The sequence below is a fragment of the Nymphaea colorata genome, chromosome 2 (assembly GCF_008831285.2).
Source record: "Nymphaea colorata isolate Beijing-Zhang1983 chromosome 2, ASM883128v2, whole genome shotgun sequence".
In the NCBI taxonomy this organism is placed as follows: Eukaryota; Viridiplantae; Streptophyta; class Magnoliopsida; order Nymphaeales; family Nymphaeaceae; genus Nymphaea; species Nymphaea colorata.
This window is the reverse complement of record NC_045139.1, coordinates 16509687-16528936: the sequence shown is the minus strand read 5'-3', so window position 1 is coordinate 16528936 and position 19250 is coordinate 16509687. Positions and strand designations below refer to the sequence as shown.

The following is a 19250-nucleotide window of genomic DNA, read 5'->3' as shown; positions in this document are numbered from 1 at the left end:
ATTTTCTGATGCAAAATAAAGATCTCTCTCTCTACCCCCTCTCTCTCTCTCTCGACCAAATAGCCGTGCAAAATAAAGCTCTCTCTCTCTCTCTCTGAATCCGAAACAGAGACAGAAGAAAGAAATACATTTATCCATGGAAGATGATACAATTTCCAAGTAATTTTCTCAAAGAATGAAACAAAAAAAATATACAAGCCACAACTCAACATTGAATCAGCCGGTATCTCGGACATCGGACACTGGGAAACTCAACGCTCAAAGAAAAAGTCTGTACATAGACAACCCGCACCTACCAATGTACAGATTGAACCCAATGATGGTCGAACGTAAGGATGAGAAAATCTAGTAGAACTGTCGAATCAAAGTTAAGATTGAAAACGTGGAACCAAGGAACGGCGATGCTTCACAATCTTCTGGATGTATGCATACGATCGACTTTCAGTTGGCACATGGAATAAAAGTCCTGCATCCGTTGAAGGCACTGAACAATATAACTCGATGAGAAAGAGTCAGAACTAAAATGCTTTGACTAGGCAGATAGCCAGACAAACCTCCATTAATGCCGATAAAATGTTCAACCAGGAGTCTGAATTCCACAGCCACAGAACCTCCATGACCCATCATTTTGTCTTTTCAAAACATAACGGATTTGGTATGTACTGCGCCAAATATTTTTATATGCATATATCGCAAGAACAAGTGATGCTGGTTAGCCAATCGAAAAGACAAAAGGTGACAGGGCTTCATGAAAACGAAACAGGAGAGGGAATTCTCTCTCTCGTACAAACCTGTAATAATTTGGATTCTTAGGCAAAGATTCATCAACAAGTTCAGCCGCCTCCTCCAATATCGCATCGATTTCCGCCATCTCCCAGCCGGCCCCATCTGACAAAATATCAGCCCGTAGGATGGACAACTGCAGGAGTAGAAATCTCCAAAAACATGAACTCGACATTGCAGTCTCTGCTAGAGCTTGCCACTGCTTTCAGGAAAGAAAATTATACAATGGCAAACTACGTCACGTAACACCAACTAAAATCAGAATCAACAGAAAAACAGAAGAGTAGTCTTAGTGCAAAGTGTGGCAAGACAGGTGACCTGATCGAGCATGGAGTCACAGAGGATATCAGGAAGGCTCTGGAGGTGATGGTGAGGACCTAACGCTTCAGCTTTGATTGTCTGCCACTGCTTTACCAAAGTCTCTGCCTCTTCTAGGGACATTTGTCGTCTGTGAAGCATACCACCAGTACTCGTGGGTGGCTTAATAAGAGCTAACAGATCATCAGCAGGCCACATACTCTTGTTGGTTAGTGAATGAGACCGAGGATGTAGTTGGTTCTTAAATACAGCAAAGAGTTCCGTCATCCTCCCAAATATGCTGGGTTTTGTGGCACGAACGACAGAGTCCGAAGCACCATCTGCTGTCCAAGCAAACGCGGTTGTGCTTAATTTCAAGGGAGTACCATTCTTCTGCCCAAGTCGAACATGAAACATCTTGAAGGTTGTGAAAACAACGCAGAGGACTAGAGCTGCCACAGTTAATCTCCCTTTTGACTCACCCACTGCCCACCAGCTTTCCCAAGCTTTCTCCTGTGACAGATCAATGTTTCTGTTCATTTGCATGGGCAAAGGGCTAGCACCACTATGAACACTGTCTCCCAGCAATTGGCTCTGCAAACTAGAGGGTGCTAGTTGCCGTGTTGCAGAACCCAGATGCCGCGTGGAATCAATTTTCTGGAAAGAATCTTCGGATGCCCCAAGCTTATGAGGAGGAGGGAGAACGAAAGAAGATTTCTGGCTCACACTTGTGCTTGCATGTTCAGTCCTTTTCTTCTGCCTGCCAATAATATAATTCTTCTTCTCTCCGCCAAAAAATTCAGCCTGCAAACATGGACATATAAATAAAGCTGAAATGTACTTTTACGAACTCCAAAATTTAGCAGCACACTGACCAACGATGGAGAGCAATCCTTTGTATCGGTGAACAAACCAAGTGCAGAATTCTTCAGCCACTTTTCCTGGTCAAACTCAGCAAATGCTTCGAGTAAGATATTTTTACACCCTACTGGACATCTGCAAGGATGCTGAAGGTTTGGCAGGGTACGGATGCCTAATTTTGAAAGCAACGTTGACCAGCTAAACAATCCAGAAACTATGTTCATGTTGTATTACAATGGAAAAGAAACATCTTGAGCAAAACAAATACATTCGATCTTGTGATATGCGCAAAAAATCAGAAGCTGTAAAGTCAATTTACATTTTCAGAAAGGCTGTTATGCAAAATGTGAAAAGAAATGGAAGGTTCCAAGAAACATGGAAACTCTAATTCGCAAACTGCATAATTTAACACATGAGACTTGGATGACGACCCGAAAATAATTCCAAAGAAAGAAGGATTAACACTTTTTGGGTCATTGCCACTACATTTGAGATTGAACTAACCATTTTTTGAAGCAGCAGATTGCTGCAGGACACAGAGAGAGACCGCTAGTAGAAGGCATAAGTAACCAACGACGACCCAAAAAATATCCACCAGAAAGAATATTTGCTACATAATCCCCATTTTATATTTTGACCAATAATGTTCCACCCAGAAAGCATCAACGGTTTAAAGGAAAATTGTTCCTCCATTAAATAAATATCTTGCTATATGTTAATAGATCCAAAACATGTTTCAATCTTCAAAATTGAACAGTCAAAAAAGTAAGTGTCCAAGGTCTCTGCTTCTTAACGTGCAAGTCCCCCATTTTTCAGAGAACTATTTCTACCACAATGAAACATATAATGTGGTGCCTAATTTGACATACTAAGTGAAAACTCTGAGCTTGTTGTCTCCAACATTAAAACTTCAATTTCAGAATGATACCAATGAAGGATAAATATTCTTGCCATCCTCAGCTTCCTTATGGCCAGTCTCAACTTTCTGTGAAGATGGATTTTGATTGGATTCAAGCAGCTGAAAATTTTCAGCCACAACCTTCTCACTTCCCTGAAAAATATCAGTTATTGCAGGGCATGACAATAAGCCACAAGATAAAAGATAATGCAAGAAGACTTACCAGTCCCAGAAGTAAAGCACAAAGAGATTCTTCAAACTTCAAATTTATTCCTTCAAATGCTTCCAGACACTCACACATGGTTTTAGATTTATTTATCTGCATAGGGCAAATAATGAGCTATGAAAAATAGGAGGTCAACAAGAGAAAGAAAATTTTAAATAGCAGCACAGACATACCAGGTCCATCTGCTTAGTGGAAAATCCCAGAGCAATGTGAGCCAACAAAGCTATATAGAAGCAATTGAAGTCAATGACAACCCGTTGGTTCTGTGATTCGAGAGATTTCTTGTTTTTACGAGTAACAGCCAACACATCCCATGAAAGAAGATCAACTATTTCAGTAGCCATCAGTTTCGTCATCGCCTGACCAAGGAAGCAAGGCCAATCCCGAACTCTGCATGAAGTTTCAACTTCAAGGCCTTGCCTAAGCAGTTCACGTAAAGCTGCAATTGCTCCTCGACGGCGTTCTGCATTCTCAGGTGTATGTGGCAAGCTAAGCAGCTCCAAAGTGCAAGCAGGTGCAAGCTCCTCCAATGATTCCTCAATCTAAACATTTGATCAAAGTTAATTTTTGAGTGTTAAGAAATAAATAGCTTCAGCCTCCCTCAACATAGCATCAAAGTTCACATTTACCTGGTTAAGGAGCGGCAGATTTTCTAAAGATGTCTTGCTCCTAAGTAGATACTGACCACGGGCAAGGGCCTCAAACCCTTGGGATACTTTCCCCATCTCAAAAGCATGTTTGGCAATTGAGCACTTGGCATTGAAGGGAAATCCATCATCAAAAGTGGATAAAGAAAAGTGAAGGCTATAATCTTACAATAGGAAAGAATGAAGTGGACATGTCTTTTATCTTAAATCTTACACAATACCTCAGCTAGTGCCATAGATAGGAGAAGATCGTGAACGTATGGCTTAGCATCAGGGCGCTGAAGAGCTGCTCGGCCCATCTCTAACACTAACTTCACCTCCCCAACCTGCAATAGAAGTCATTTCAAATTTCCCTACCAGGGAAATTAAGAGCAAAGATTCTGCAAAATGACACGAGCAAAACGCAAAAGAAAACCTTGTGCCTAGATTGCACATGCAAAATGAGAAACGTAGAACAATGTACCTCCTGCAAAAGACAGAGAGCTCCAGGCAACCAGGTCCATGATATGTGAAGAGAAGCTCTAGGAGGCACCTTCTCTCGTGCATTACCAGCATATTCTGGCTCAAAGAGCAGCTTATCTCGCACATCCATCAATAATTCCTGTAACCTCCAATAAAATGATATTGTTCAGATGCAATAGTATCCCAAATACAACACTAAGGTTAGACACATACCTCACGTGCTATGACTGCATCCAGGGTGTATCCATCTTCAATCTCTGCATTTCTCAGTTCCATGACAGATTTAACGATTTCATCTTTCTCTGCCTGATTAGGAATTCCTAAAATCTGCATGTGGAAAAGACAAGAAGAAGAAGAAACTGGTTAATCACTGAGAAAGCAAACCCAATCGATGTCAACATAGAATCCGTAAGGTGAAATACTGCAAATTTTTGTCCCTGATCCATAAATGATTTCTACATTATCATACTCAGTGTCTCTCATATTTCATCAGCACACTGCTAATTAGAAACTCTTTTATCTCACTCCCCAAAAGTGTGTAATCTGTATCTTTTATGTCACATTCATGTCATAGTTTTACAGTTTTACTATACCCTGTGAAGAAAATAGGAGGTGCTCTGTTGACTCATCCACGCCCTGTTACAATTGAAATTTTTTTTCACTCTGGAAATTTTTCTTCTTGTCTCATCATTCTTCATCACCACGCCACTATCCACTAAGAAGTTTCCTAACTCTCACGGCCTAGAGCTTCCCGTCATGGCTTTAGAAATAAAACGATTTGCTTATGGATTGATAAGGCATAAAAAAACGAGTAGAAAAGCTTTCACAAGAGAAAGAGAAAACACCAGCAATGGAAATCGTTCATGCCTCTGGTAGAATTAGGAGGGATCTGCTGGCACATAAAACCTCTAGATGATCACCAGGAAACAAGAAACCATATCATCACTTTCCACTTAGTGCAGCTGCCTGCTTCTTGATGCATCTCAGTTCCTTTCTCCACCAACCCTCAAATCTCGTGGATTAATATTAAGCGTATATTTGGACTCCATTGTGATAGGTCTTTTCCGGGTGTACAGTGGAGCTTGCTGTCACCACCGTGACACATAAGACACCAATGGGGACATATTCTTCCTGCATATCGATCATAACTTATCTACCCATTTCTCTGGGTATCGATCTGTGGATGTACATATGACGAATCTCACCAGAGTTCAACTGAGACATCGAAAACTAATCATCGTGAATAAAGCGGGTTCAATGTTTAGAAGGATAAAGATCAGACGATACTGATCAGGGTGCCACTTATTACCTCAACGGCAATCAAATAGTGTGCTACTTATTACCTTAATAGTAATCAAATAGTACATTTCTTACTAGCATTTTATAAGCATACAATCGTCACTAAGCGCTGCAACTGCTCATCATTGTCATGCGCCGATGAGGCGCCAATCACAATTGGGCAAGGAACTGGCATGCACGTGAAGGGGGCAGAAAAGATGAGCAAAGAGAAGTAAGAAGGAAGTAGCTGACGAACTCCGACCTGATAGCAGCTGACGGGGATGTCGACGCTAGACCGCGAGTGCCCATTCTCCACCGTCCTCGTCTCCTCCGCCAACTTCAGCCTCCCCCGGCCCTGAGCCTCACACCTCCTCCGCCGGGCGCCCAGAGATGCCCCAGGCGACGAGACCTTCGGCACTCGCAAACCCTGGACCAAATCGGAGAACAAGACAGGCCTTCTCTCTTCGTGCAATCCGCTCAGGTTACAGGAAGCCGAGACGCCAAGCGCTACCTTCGAAAAGGCCATTCCGCGACCCAGCCCTCCCCACGAAGCCCCTGCAGTTCTTCATCAATCCCAATCCCTCATTTTCCGGATCCTCCAACCACAGTGTTGCAGCATTTCTCGCCGCACCGACTATACTACAACAATCTGAACGACGAATGCAGCTTTGTGACAAGAACCCTGAGAAAGATCCGAAGTGGAGGAGACTAAATGGGAGCTCCAGATTTTTAGCTTTAACAGGCCTTTAACTCGATTCCCAGTTTGGAGGTCTTGTTCATCATAAAGAGAGAGAAAAAGAACGGTGAAGTGAGAGAGAGGGCGCTTTTGCATTAAACGAAGAGAAAATGTTTCGGCGAGGTTCGTTGGGCAACGGAAAGAGCCCTAGACTCTCTCTCCCTCCTCCTTTTCTTTTTATAAAAGGCAACCACTCGGTTCGGATACGAACCCTGGATATGATTTGTGAATCGGGTAATAAGCTGCCCCACCCTTCTCCACGCACAACGTCACGCGATTTTCATGCCAATAATGTCTCGAAATTGTAAACGATAAGTTTTTTTCGAATATAATATGGTAAGCGATATGGTAACTTTTAAAAAATTAAAATAAAATAGGTAAGAAACTAATAACTAGGTTTACAACAAATAAAAAATAAGAAATAAACTGTTTAGCATTAAAAAACTGAAAAACATGAAAAACACATTAAAAATGCGTCTTCTCAGTTTTAACATTTTTTTTTAGTTTTAAACGGCCATGTAATTTATCGGGTTTTTTTGCTTTTTTTAAAAAAAACGTGTTTCCTGTATCAGGTATTTGATATTCTGATTAACAGTTAATGGCTTAATGCAACAGGTTTTATATTATGGTCCTAATAAGGGCCATGTGTTAAAGAGTTAGAAATGTTCAAGATGTCTCTATTGGTTGAATGGAAGATCCTTCCCCTTATAATCTATAAATAGAACAAAAAAAAAGCCACAAAATCATCAAAATGCCGCTAAGTCCAACGTGGGAATATATTTTCTCATGTTAGCAGCATAACATTGAAAGCAACCCTCCTCAACGATTAAATGAGCTATATGCAGCGGCATTTAAGGTTGAGCAGGCATCGTGCAACCCCAGGTTGACTCAATGGGGCCCGATTAGGGCACCGTTAGTTTTTTTAAATGTTATTTTTAATCATTTTATTAATATATATTATTACAATTAATTATATTTATGTATTGTTTTATATTAAGAATATATCTTTTTAATATAATCAGGTCAGGCTGGGCGCAAAGCCCTACGCTTTGGGGTGCTTATGAAAAGTATGAGCTTTTGCTCTTCTTAGAGATGCAGATGTAGAAGCAGAGCCCAGGATCGGGCTTGGGTTTCGAGTAGCGGCCGAGCTTGGGCCAAGCCTAACTCTTTATTGGGCCAGGTCAGCCCGATGCCTAGGCTTAGCCGCTTGGTACTGATTCAAACGGTGTATATTTTGTCCCTGTAAAGTGTAATGAGATGGACACAGAGGTTGTGTTTGATAGTGACATTGAGGTTGTGTTTTATATAGCTCTGGATCTTAAATCTGAAGCTGCATAAAATATGTGTTTTAAGGAGATCCTCAATTTAAACAAAGAGTAGGAATTCATATTTCATGTTAAAAACTATGAGTTAAAAGGTCGATGAAAGGAAAGAGTCCGACTTTAAATCCACGGATCTGAATCCTAAGGATCTCGATCTCATACCACCAGTCTCAAGTGTATCAGTTGATGTGCATTGAGGGTCTCATAATCAGGCACCAACTCAACCCTAAAGCTTACGAGCAGAGAAAGAAAGGACTTTGAGTAACATCAGGAACTCGCTAGTGGTCAGTCGACAATCATTAGAGAAACAAGTCAACAATTGAAAAAGCGGGCGGAAATCTTGAATCGGCCACTGAAACAAATCAGTTTGCCGGCGCCTGAATGAAACGACGGTGGTATGGAGCGAGAAGTAAATTGGAAGTGGGATGAAGTGACAGGCCAATCGAACATCCAAATCGTCGGATTTTACAGGAAAGTGGTTTTCCTAGTAATCTTCTTGACATTTGATGAAGTGCTTTCTCAGGGGAACCACCCAAGTGGCAATCGAGTCTAAAGCGTAACATAGCATCCACAGTATAGTTGGTGGAGAAAAAGCAAGCGACAAAAAGGCATGGAAATAAATAACCTTTTGTTGACCAACAAGAAGCATCCTACACTAAAGCAACATTTATGCGCTTTCTTGATTCTTAGCCCACATTGTTAAATCTTCACATTATGGATACATACAGCAGAAACAACATAAATAACCCCACAACAGGAGAAGTAAATGCCATGTAGTGTACATCTTAAATTCAGAGAAAGAAAGGCAGCTGTTCGTCGCAACCATTCAACTCTTTAAGCCACCAAGCCCAAATTCAATGGAAGTATTCCAAGCCAAGAAACCGAAAAAGGACATCTTCAGGAACTTCCGATAATGTTCTTTTCCCTTTCAACGCTTGAAACGGAGGCCGCAACTATTATACTAGCTCAGGATTTCGAAGCTTCCACTTGAATGCTGGGAGTCTGAGAAGAGAACTGAAAACGGTGTTCTTGAGGATCAGGCAGCAACATGTAAATCCAGCAGCAGATGTATCCCAGAGTGGGAAAAAGAGCATTGCGGTGATGATGGCTCCAGGTGTTGCACCTTATGATTATTTCTTCTTTTGATCTTTGGACTTCTTAATCTCTTTGGTAAGCATTCTCGGTGCAATAGCCATGGACATCAGCTCTTGGAATAACAGCTTGCAGGCGTATGGTATGTAGACCTGAAGTTTTTAAACAGGTTAGCAAAAGGTAAGACTAAATTTGGCCCAACCTTCAACTGGCCCCCAAGGCAATCTATTGACGCTATGAAATTGAAAACACTTAATGACGATGCCGCACTTTCACACCTACTGATACCAAGGGCCTGTATCCTCAAAAGCTTCTTAAAAGTATTCAGCACATTCTAGTTCTTGCACTGAAGAAGTATACATTCTACCATGCATAAAATACACTGGAACTAACAATAGAGTTGGAATCCACAAAATAGATAACTGAAAACATGGAGAGAGCTCAAACCTGAACAATCTCAGTCTTGTTCTTGCATCCTCTACACTCGAAAGAGTTCTTCTTGAGGTTGGCAATTGCAATCAGTCCACAACGTTCACAGACATGAATCCTGTATGCATCACTTTGATCAAAAAGTCTTTCCTTGAGGAAATGTGCTGCTCCATGAGCAATCATACAATCACGTTCCATCTCTCCAAAACGCAACCCTCCATCACGAGACCGTCCCTCAGCTGGCTGCCTTGTAAGAATTTGCACAGGCCCACGACCACGGGAGTGAATCTTGTCGTCCACCATATGCTTCAGCCTTTGGTAATATGTAGGACCAAGAAATATCATAGCACTAAGTCTCCGACCAGTGTGGCCATTGTACATGGTCTCAAAGCCACGCATCTGGTAACCACATTTGTGAAGGGCCTTGCTGATATTATCCACCTTAAACAAAAAAGCTTGTATTAGCTCAATTTGCAGAACATTCAAAATGACCAATCTCTTAAAGATTAAGTACTTAGCACAAGCCTCACATATTAAAACTTCAAAGTATAACCATTTAATTTCTCAAAACCAAGGTTAAAGGTTTAGGATCTATGCAGCATCACTTACTGTGACATCTGTAAATGGAGTAGCATCTCCTTCCTTTCCCATATGAGCTGCCACTTTGCCCATGATGCACTCAATCAGCTGCCCAATTGTCATTCGAGACGGAATAGCATGTGGGTTGACAATAATGTCAGGTGTAATGCCTTCCACCGTCCATGGCATATCCTCTTGGCAATATGTCATACCCACAGTACCCTTTTGTCCATGCCTACTACTAAACTTATCTCCAATCTGTGGAATACGAACAGATCTCATTCTCACTTTCACAAATCTCAAACCATCAGCATTTGTTGTCAACAAAACCTGCAGTAGTCATACAATTCGTTAAGAAAATATGGAGGATAAGGAATAGCTAATAATCAAAATAAATAAGCTACAAGAATCCATCAGGAGTCCAGAAAAATTGAAATTTAATCTTTAGTTTCCTTGGAAGCCTGTGGCGTCCAGCACTACATACTGTATGACAAGAATCAAGGATGATCAAAGCAACCAAAACCTGCGCCTAACAGGAATTGGTCACTTCATAAGGCCAATAACTATCCGAACCACATCAATCATGAACGTAACTGCCATGTTTTATCAAATGAAAATGAAAAAATGCAGGCCAAGAGCTTGAGTGGATTCATGATAAGCTCTAAGGCGTTCATTCATGATCAGCTCTAAGGCATTTATAAGTCCACAAAAACATTTTAGAAACAATATATGAACAGCCGATGTTTATCTACCTGATCAACCATGCCACTTTCACTATGGCGCAAGCTTGTGCTATGATCACGCCTTGTATAACGTGATGCTTGTCCTTGTGAATCATCCTGAGAAATAGGTGATGTCTTCCCTATTATGACATCCTCACCTGAGACTCTTGTACCCTACGGTTGAAAACAAGGTCATTAGATGAATAAAATCACATTTGACTGAACATATTGATAGAGGGAATAGGTGGTACATACAGGAGGTGCAAGACCATCATCATCCAACTTGTCATATGATCCATGCCGCATGCCCTGCAAGGAAGGAAAAAGGGTTTGAAACTTTCAACAACTACTCCATGGATTTCTCACAAGTAGAACAAAATAGAAAATAGAAAAGATAAATAGAATTGAACAGGAAATGCTGACCATTGTATTCTCCCGATTGGGACGTCCAAAATCCTCTTTAACAAGGGTTCCCATTTTCTTCTCCTCATCCCTAATAAGGAGAACATTTGATTAGGAATCAATGAACTATGCCTGCATATAGAAGTATGCCAATCATGAAAATTACCTGTACGAACGGAAAAACAACGACCGGAAGAATCCACGATCAATCGAAGATTGATTCATGATAACAGAATCTTCCTGATTGTATCCTGAGTAACAGGCAATAGCAACAATAGCGTTCTGGCAGAATGCAGTAAAAGATAACTTCATGAGTATGCAAGCAATTAACAAGAAATAACAGTAACCAAACAATCCACTATCAGAAAAACATGTTCTTACAATTCCAGCAGGCAGCTGTCTGAAATGTAAATGCTCCATGGCACGTGTAGTAACAAGAGGCTTCTGAGGGTAGTAAAGAACATATGCCAAAGTATCCTAGAAACAAAAGGTTCATAATCAGCACCAATAAAAGGTGGGAAACCATGATAACAGGAGACTTACCATTCGCAGTTGATAGTTGGTGACATATATTCCCATAGCTTGCTTACCCATTGCCGACTGGTATGTGTTACGAGGAGACTGCATGACATTGCAAAACACATAGATGACATGAATAAGAGTCAACGTACATCAAAATCTATTCTTGACGGAGAATTATACACATCCCTTCCATTAAGAACCAACCTGATTGTGATCAGGGAATGGGATGATAGAAGCACAGACGCCAAGTATTAATGATGGATGGATTTCACAATGGGTGTATGTCTCTGAGTAAGCCTCCTCAGGATTGAGCCTTGCACTGACTAAATCCTACAATCCCCATATTTTGAGCAATTAGACAATGGAAGTCAACATTTAAAAACAACCATATGTAACCTTACAACCATGACCAATAAAAATCAACAAAAGTTGAATGTGACAACACTTAACTGAAATAGTCATTGAAATCATTGTGGTTTCCTCTTCTTCTGTATCTATATATTCTATGAAACCTTTTGCCACAAGATCATGCCAACCTTCCTCCTGGGTTTCCTGAGAAAACAAACAAATCAGATGTAAAAAGTAATGCACTGGAACATATTGAGACAGACATTTAAAAGAAAAGTAAACAGGAAAGGATGGAAAAACTCGCTAAATCAAGCTTAGCAAATACCCTTAGCTGAAGAGCTCGAATGTCTTTTTTCTTAATTAGTAATCTTTGTTTTTCTACAATGAACAAAGGACGACTGCAGCGACCATAGTCAGTATACAGGCGGAGCTCTTTCAAGCGGATGTCTCGAATAACACCCACTTCTGTATTAACATCGACCTGACGAGCAAATAGAAGTTAATATCACACAATACGAGCCAGAAATGTTATAAGAAAGAGCCACAAAGTAACCAAAAATCTAGAAACAAATGAAACAATTATATCCAGCTCAACTGCAGTAACAGGATTTTATGGTAAAATTATGCAGCTAAAGCAAACAGCGCATGCAGATAACTTAAAGCAGTATGATCATAGTTCAAGCCATTAGTAGCATATGGAACATGCACTGCAATATCATACAAAACCTAGAGAAACTAGGTTTACCGCCAAAGTTAAACTAGAATAACATTCTCACATGCAGTCTTCAAGGGATCCTGGAATATATAGACAAACTTAAAAGCTTCATGACTATAAAAAGATCATTTTTGTAGCTTACAACATGCTATGATGCTAAACACATCATTTCTCAGTTATTGACTAGGAGCCAGGAATGCTACACATACCAAAGATCCACAAAGTAACAAATATCCTAGAAAGAAATGAAGCAATTACATCAGACTGAACTGCAGTATCGGAATCTTATGGTAAAATTTAGCAGCTAAAGATAGCTTTTAAGCAGGATGATCATAGTTCAAGCCATCAGTAGCTTCTGGAACATGCGCAGTAATATAATAGAAAACCTAGAGAAAGTATGTTTAAGACCAAAGTTGAAGTGGGAATATCATTCTCTCATGCATTCTCCAATGGAGCATGGAATATAACAAACTTACAAACTCAATGAGTGTATGCATAAATTTTAAACATTTCAGACAATTATATTGTATATTATAACATGCTAATAATAACATCACTTATTGGCTACCGGGTTGGATAGAATCAATAGATTAAGCCATCATGGATAACTGACTCGCATAATGGCCAATACTGACCACAGAAAGCAAATCCTTGCAATAGTGTAATTTTATAATAAATCTCAAGAAAAATCTTGGTGAACTAATTTTCTTAAGAATATTTAAGAGAGCACGAGATATATTACAGGACATGTAAAAGAAGCAGTGTCAGGAACATTCAACTATTACATACCTGTCTTCTGAGTTGTCTGAGGGTTTTCACCAAAAGTTCAGGATTGCGGTGTATGCCAACCCAACACCCGTTGACAAAAATTTTAGTTGCTTGAGGAATGACAGCGGGAGATATTTCCTGTGAAATATTAGAATAATAATCATGTCCAGGTACAAAGACATATATATATATATATATATTATTTGTATATTTATAATTTCATATATGTATTGACAGACGAGACAGTGAGACAACAACCTCAAAATTTTCAGTGCTCCATTCTTCAAGAAACTCTAAGATAGGATTTGCAGCTGAACCCACTGTTATATACACCATTAACGCTAAATTTTTCACGAGTCCACAAGCCTGATAAAGCAGCAGAAGCTACTATTAGAAATTGTAAATCAGCTAAAAGAGAAATAGAACACAATCTAAAATGCATATGATTATTACCTGTCCTTCAGGTGTCTCTGCAGGACACATCATTCCCCAATGTGAATTGTGCAGCTGACGTGGCTTTGCTAATTTCCCTGGGAGAGGAAAGGAGCAAAAAGCAGATATATGAATATCAGATATGCATGACAACAGCTGACAAAATTAGAAAGTATATTAAATTAGGAACAAAGACAATAGTCAGAAAACTAGGATTCAAACAATCACCTTCACGGCCAATTGGAGAGTTTAACCTCCGCAAATGGGACAAGGTTGACGCATATGTCAAACGATTCAACACCTTTTGAAGAAAGGAACCACCAACCAAAGTTAAAGAGAAAACCAGCCATTCTTAAAACTGACTGGAAACTAACGGTATAAATCAAATGCTAAAAAAGGAATAAATTATGAAATCCAAAACAGAAGAAAGCAAAACCTGTGAAACTCCTGCCCTTGTCCCTGCAGCATTTGCTTGGCCCCAATTTCCAGTAGCAAGAGAGTATTTCAAACCACTAGTAATTGTCTTAGCTTTAATTGCAAATTGAAGATTTACATCCTTTCCATTATCTACACACTATTGAAGAAGATGGACATCTTAAGCCTTGAAACAACAGAACGGCTATCTGCATAGAAAGCAAAAGCAAAAACAAGAAAAAAGCAGACCTTTTGGACATATGTTTTAACATCCCTTGTCAGCTTGCGGAAAAGCTGAAAATGACAAAAGGAAAGATTTAGAGGGATTAGCTGATGTCTGGGCCTTCAAACTATAAATGAAATAGAGACAAAATTACCAACCATTCTGAACAGGCCTCCAAGCAAAGGACCTGCAAGGTCCAGCCTCTTGTTTCCATAGTGATCCCTATCATCCTCAGGCCTCCGACCAAGAGCACACAGTAGAAGACGATGGATGATATATCTGATACACAGAGATAGCAGTGTCATAGAGCATCCAGAGCAATTTCATTGATGGGAACACGTATTTCACATAACATGGCATACCCAAAATAATATGCTTTTTTTGTTTCACAATATTCTCCGACCCCAACATGCGGAAGCATTTCCTTCTGTAGAATCTCCTTGGCATACCTTGAACAAAAGTTAGTGAACTTAGCAGAACCTCAACAAAGTCCCATATGAGACACATCATAAAGGTCAGAAGCAACAGATTAACATGGCAAACAAGAGAGGAAAAGACACAGGCATGAAACACAAAGAAATATATATTAGATCATAGGAAAGATATCCAATGCCTACTTGATCCGCTTCTCCTTTGTAACACCTACTGTTGATCCTCTCTTCCCAATGTAGTCCAACGCGACCTAAACACAAGCTAGTACATTAAAATGAGAAATTCCAAACCAAAACAATCCTTTTTCAAGGAAAATTCCGTTTACAAAAGAAATAGAGCTATCATCAGCAATTAACAACTTAGAGTACAAGACACAAAAAATAAGAAGAAACCATAAAGATAGCAGAAACAGGGACAATGACAAAATAAAATGTGTAATCCAAACCTTGCAAATACATTTCCAAACCTGATTTGAAAATATCTACCATGCGGTAACATACACACTCCAATATTCATGTTTCTCAACTACCTTAGAGCAGTTTCAGATGGAAAAAATTTTCTACCAGAAAATTTCTATGGGCTCCTTACGCAATCCAATAGGTATAAGGTGTGAAATAGCAAAAAACACCAACTGCTATTATAGGGGCAATTCATAAAACTTATATCATGTGGTCAGAAGTTTATGATTTGTTATAAAGAACAGTTGGAGAGAGCTTGATGGATCATCATAGCTGTCATACCTGTTGATTTTGGATAACAAAAGCTTCCTCTAGTGATGGACGAAGCATCTCCATCATCTGAGTGTCAGAGAAGTCATAACAGATGTGCTCTAATATGTCCTTGTCAGCAACAAACCCAAGTGCTCTGAACACAATAATTATTGGGATCTCTGTCCTGATGTAAGGGAGAGTAGCTCGAATATATTGTCCAGAGGAACCCTGCAAAAGTAACAAATGTGTGTAACGTTCATAGCATTAAAGGTACAAATTATTGGATGAGCTGGAGAGATTGTCAGCAACCAACTACGTTTTTCCTTCAATTGTTTTTTCTAGTAACCCTTAGAAGACAACGGTTATTATACAACAGAGGCGCAGGATGTGGATATTATTTTCTATTATATATAAGAGGAAAACAAAACCTAAGAACAAGTATATCCACCTACTAGTAAAATAAATATTCTTGGCAATAATCTTTATAAAACAAAAAATGGAACTGAATCCTCCTGAAGCTGTGCATGTTTAATCCATGAACAACTAAGATGTTACAGAGAAAAGTCTATCTTGGGCTTTTTTATGGTTAAATCGTCAAGTCGATACCAAAATATCCATCATGTATAGTCCTTGAGAGAATACAACTTGTTTCTGCATGGAAATAGGATTATTATTATTTGATGTGACCAGTAAATCAAAGGGGCATGTTCGAGCGTTTTTAAATCTTAACCATAAAAGTCATGTTCTTCTTTCATCCTCCTATACCAAGTTTTAGGGGCATGAGGAAGATACTCGTAGTCAGACTGTAACCCATTATAGCATCAGCATCTTTGTGATCTACTTCTGCTTAATGTGTAACATTTCCTAAACTTTTTCTTAACAATGTATTCCATTCCCTCAAAAATTTGAAAAACAAAAAAGAAGATACCGACCTAAGACCATTATGAGGGAACTTAATGAGATAAGTATGCACATGCTGCCACGCATGCTCAGCAAACTAAGGATAGAGATACCACCAACTCTACTTAGAGCTCCAAGTTGCATCAACTTTACATATTAATGAAGAATTTCAATAAAATTTTCCATTTTTTTTCAGGTACATTTGGCATTGATATACAGACTCACCCCTTTAGCACTGGTCCGAGAGAGCATTCGAACAAACATGCTGCTTGGTGGCCTATTCTGTGACTCGGCCATAGATCGTACCTCTGCTACGTATGCATACTTGTTTGGCTGTCTTTTTTTGAAAACATATACATGATTTGTACTCATCTTCTCTTGTGCAATCAAAACTTTTTCACTGCCATTGATGATGAAATAGCCACCTTGGTCGTATGGGCATTCCCCAAGTTCTGTTAGATCTTTCTCGGAGTTCTGATACAATGTGCAGTAACTAGAACGAAGCATAATTGGGACCTACAATAGATCATGAACAAAAATAAGGTAAGCAAACACTTAAGACCACAAGTAAGAAAAATGAACCAAAAGAAAACCAACAAGTTAACATGCCATAGCAAATAAAAGCTCAATGTTACCTTTCCAATGAAGACTTTAGTGAAATCCTGCTTCTCTACGAGCTCTTCCGAGTCATGCCCTTTCTTAATTACTCTTTTTGTGACATCCACGTATAACGGGGCTGAGTAAGTCAAGTTCCTCAACCTAGCAGCCTTGGGAAACAAAGTTGCAGTTTCTCCATCTGATTCTGTCATCATGGGTTTGCTCAAGTATATCTGACCGAAACTGATCTTATAAATGGTCTGCAAGCCGAAAAAAATAAAGTAAAACAAAAAGAAACCAGATAAACAGAGAATAAAAAACAAAAACACTGGAAAGACATTTCGTCAGAAGGGTACTTCATTTTCAGCGTACAGGTTAACCCAGTAGACTCATATTAAAGCTGCAACTGACCAACAAACTTGCAAAAGAAGTCCACTGATACTAGATATTCCTTCCTTTAGAGAAATACGGCACTTTTCAATTTTATAGCGGTGAATCCAGTCACAAAGAGGAAACACTAACTAGAGCTCTTTGTTTGTTAGTTCTTTTCTTTGTAAACCGATGTCCATTAATAAAAGTAGATATTAACAAAACAAAGGCCATCAGTCGCATGTTATCACGGAAACACTGTCCGCCAAGAAAAAGCAAGTGACTGATGACTCGATGGAGATCACAAGCTGTCGCAAGTATGCAAATTTAATAGGAAAACAGAGCCCGCTGATCCTCGTCTATTTATTCACATTGGAAGCCTTTTCACCGTATGAACATTTCAATTGCTAGAAGTCAAGACAAACAATACAGGTTCTGTACAATTTAACGAAAAACTACAAAAAAATAATTACTACCGTTTCCACTGTTGCAATTGGCGCTAACACAGTTTTATGAAACCAAACCAATTAGACAACCTATTGCACTTTACTAAATGCATCCAATATTCCGCAGTAGAAGCACTGGCATAAACGGAAACAACAACAGTCCCCCATAAGATATAAGCCACTATTGACAGTTCCGCCAGCTTTTTGGACACGGTCAGCACCCATGAATATGGTTCTTGAACCTCAAAAGCAAACCACTGGAGATTTTAGTTTATGAGGAACAACCAACCGCGGGATTCCCATCAACAACCTACCTCCGCAAAGTCCGCCTGACGCCCCGGGTTGTGCTGGGACTCCGGCCGTACTTCGATGTCGGCAGACTCGTCAACAATCTCCTGCATGGTATTCTGAATGAACTCGTCGAAGGAATCGAGCTGCTGCCGCACCAAACCCTTCTCCTCGAAGTAGGCACTGATAACGGCCCAGGCATCCTCCTGGGTGATCTCCTCCTCTTCGTTGTCATCGTCGATCTCTTCCCCCGCATACATTTTACCGACGACTTCAGGGCACAAAAACCCCCAATTCTAATCCCAAAACAGCAACCAGAAACACCAACAAAGCGAATTCAACAACGGAAACGGTCCCGACTGAATCCCCAACAGAACAGGCGATGCCGCTTTGCCGCTGCTGGATTTAGTCTATTATTTTCTTTACTCTTTCTTTTTCGAACGTTTCGAAAACGAGGGCATTTTCGGGGGAGGCGGGAGAGGAGACCACCACTTACAGCGAGGAAGAAAGCAATGGAAATGCAAAAACGGAAGGTGACGGCTATTTATAGAGTGGCCGGAAGGCCGACTTTATGCTTGCCTTTTGACGGATCAAATCTCAATATAAACGGATCTTCTCTTTGTGATCCAATTATCAAATCAATTGAACCTATATGAACATGAAATTTGGATTAATAAATAAGATTTCTCGTTTGGGAAAGCGCATTTTTAGATAACAATTATTCACGTATCTTTTTCTTCCACATTTATGGCATTCTCCATTCACTTCAACGGTTAAATATTGAAGAGAGATGCATATGCTTTTATGTGCATATATGAGCAATTTTCATCATTAAAATGATTAGGAATTAGTGAGAGACAGCCAAGACAATGAAAAAGAAGAACCTAGACCTTGAAGGCACTGCCTGGTTACTTTAAATCTAAACAACATTAAGGGGTATTTAATGACACAAATCTATCTCAAATATTAAAGAAGAATTATGAAACACTATCATAGAGTGTTTAATGGTTCGTAAAATATTAATAAGTGTTTTTGTTTCTGAATGATGCCTTCAAAATTCACAAGTTATATGTCTTGCTTTGTTAAATCAAAGGCCACTGTCGAAATTTTCTATGTGTAAATCTTGCCAACTTGATGGATTCATAGTTGTTGTATACCATTTTAGGTTTTTATGACTTCTCCAAACAAACAAGGGAGAATTAAAGCCAGACAAAAAGTTCAAGTAAGGTGAGAGGGAGGTACTGCTCAAAAGAAACTTGAAGGTCCTCTCATTCAGTTGTTTTTAGAGCAATGGTAATGGTACATCCGTCAACTTGAACGTCATATCTCACTACTTTAAATTCTGTAGCATA

At 39.6% G+C, this 19250-nt stretch overlaps 2 protein-coding genes across 3 annotated transcripts; both read right to left on the bottom strand.

Moving 5' to 3' along the window:
- Positions 1-108: 108 nt before the first annotated feature.
- LOC116247261 (plastid division protein CDP1, chloroplastic) lies at positions 109-6331 on the bottom strand. Of its 2 annotated transcripts, none has more exons than XM_031619313.2 (13): positions 5715-6331; positions 4388-4501; positions 4176-4313; positions 3934-4038; positions 3695-3817; positions 3239-3607; positions 3063-3158; positions 2870-2992; positions 1956-2021; positions 1102-1884; positions 792-982; positions 555-662; positions 109-484 (listed from the first exon to the last, which is right to left on the bottom strand). In XM_031619313.2, exons 1-12 carry the CDS (start codon positions 5976-5978, stop codon positions 578-580), a joined length of 2457 nt encoding a protein of 818 aa, XP_031475173.1. In that variant the 5' UTR covers positions 5979-6331; the 3' UTR covers positions 109-484; positions 555-577. The 2 variants fall into 2 exon arrangements, with proteins under 2 accessions (XP_031475173.1, XP_031475174.1); XM_031619314.2 differs by having other exon boundaries at positions 109-466.
- A 1790-nt stretch (positions 6332-8121) lies between these two features.
- Positions 8122-18423, bottom strand: LOC116247186 (DNA-directed RNA polymerase II subunit RPB2). The gene is made up of 25 exons (XM_031619199.2): positions 17925-18423; positions 16834-17055; positions 16424-16714; positions 15329-15526; positions 14774-14838; positions 14519-14605; positions 14315-14435; positions 14183-14227; positions 13956-14093; positions 13748-13820; positions 13541-13617; positions 13346-13453; positions 13109-13225; positions 11930-12085; positions 11707-11808; positions 11461-11586; positions 11278-11355; positions 11116-11211; positions 10901-11016; positions 10756-10825; positions 10588-10641; positions 10363-10506; positions 9641-9940; positions 9050-9472; positions 8122-8754 (listed from the first exon to the last, which is right to left on the bottom strand). Exons 1-25 carry the CDS (start codon positions 18156-18158, stop codon positions 8641-8643), a joined length of 3555 nt encoding a protein of 1184 aa, XP_031475059.1. The 5' UTR covers positions 18159-18423; the 3' UTR covers positions 8122-8640.
- Positions 18424-19250: the final 827 nt, after the last annotated feature.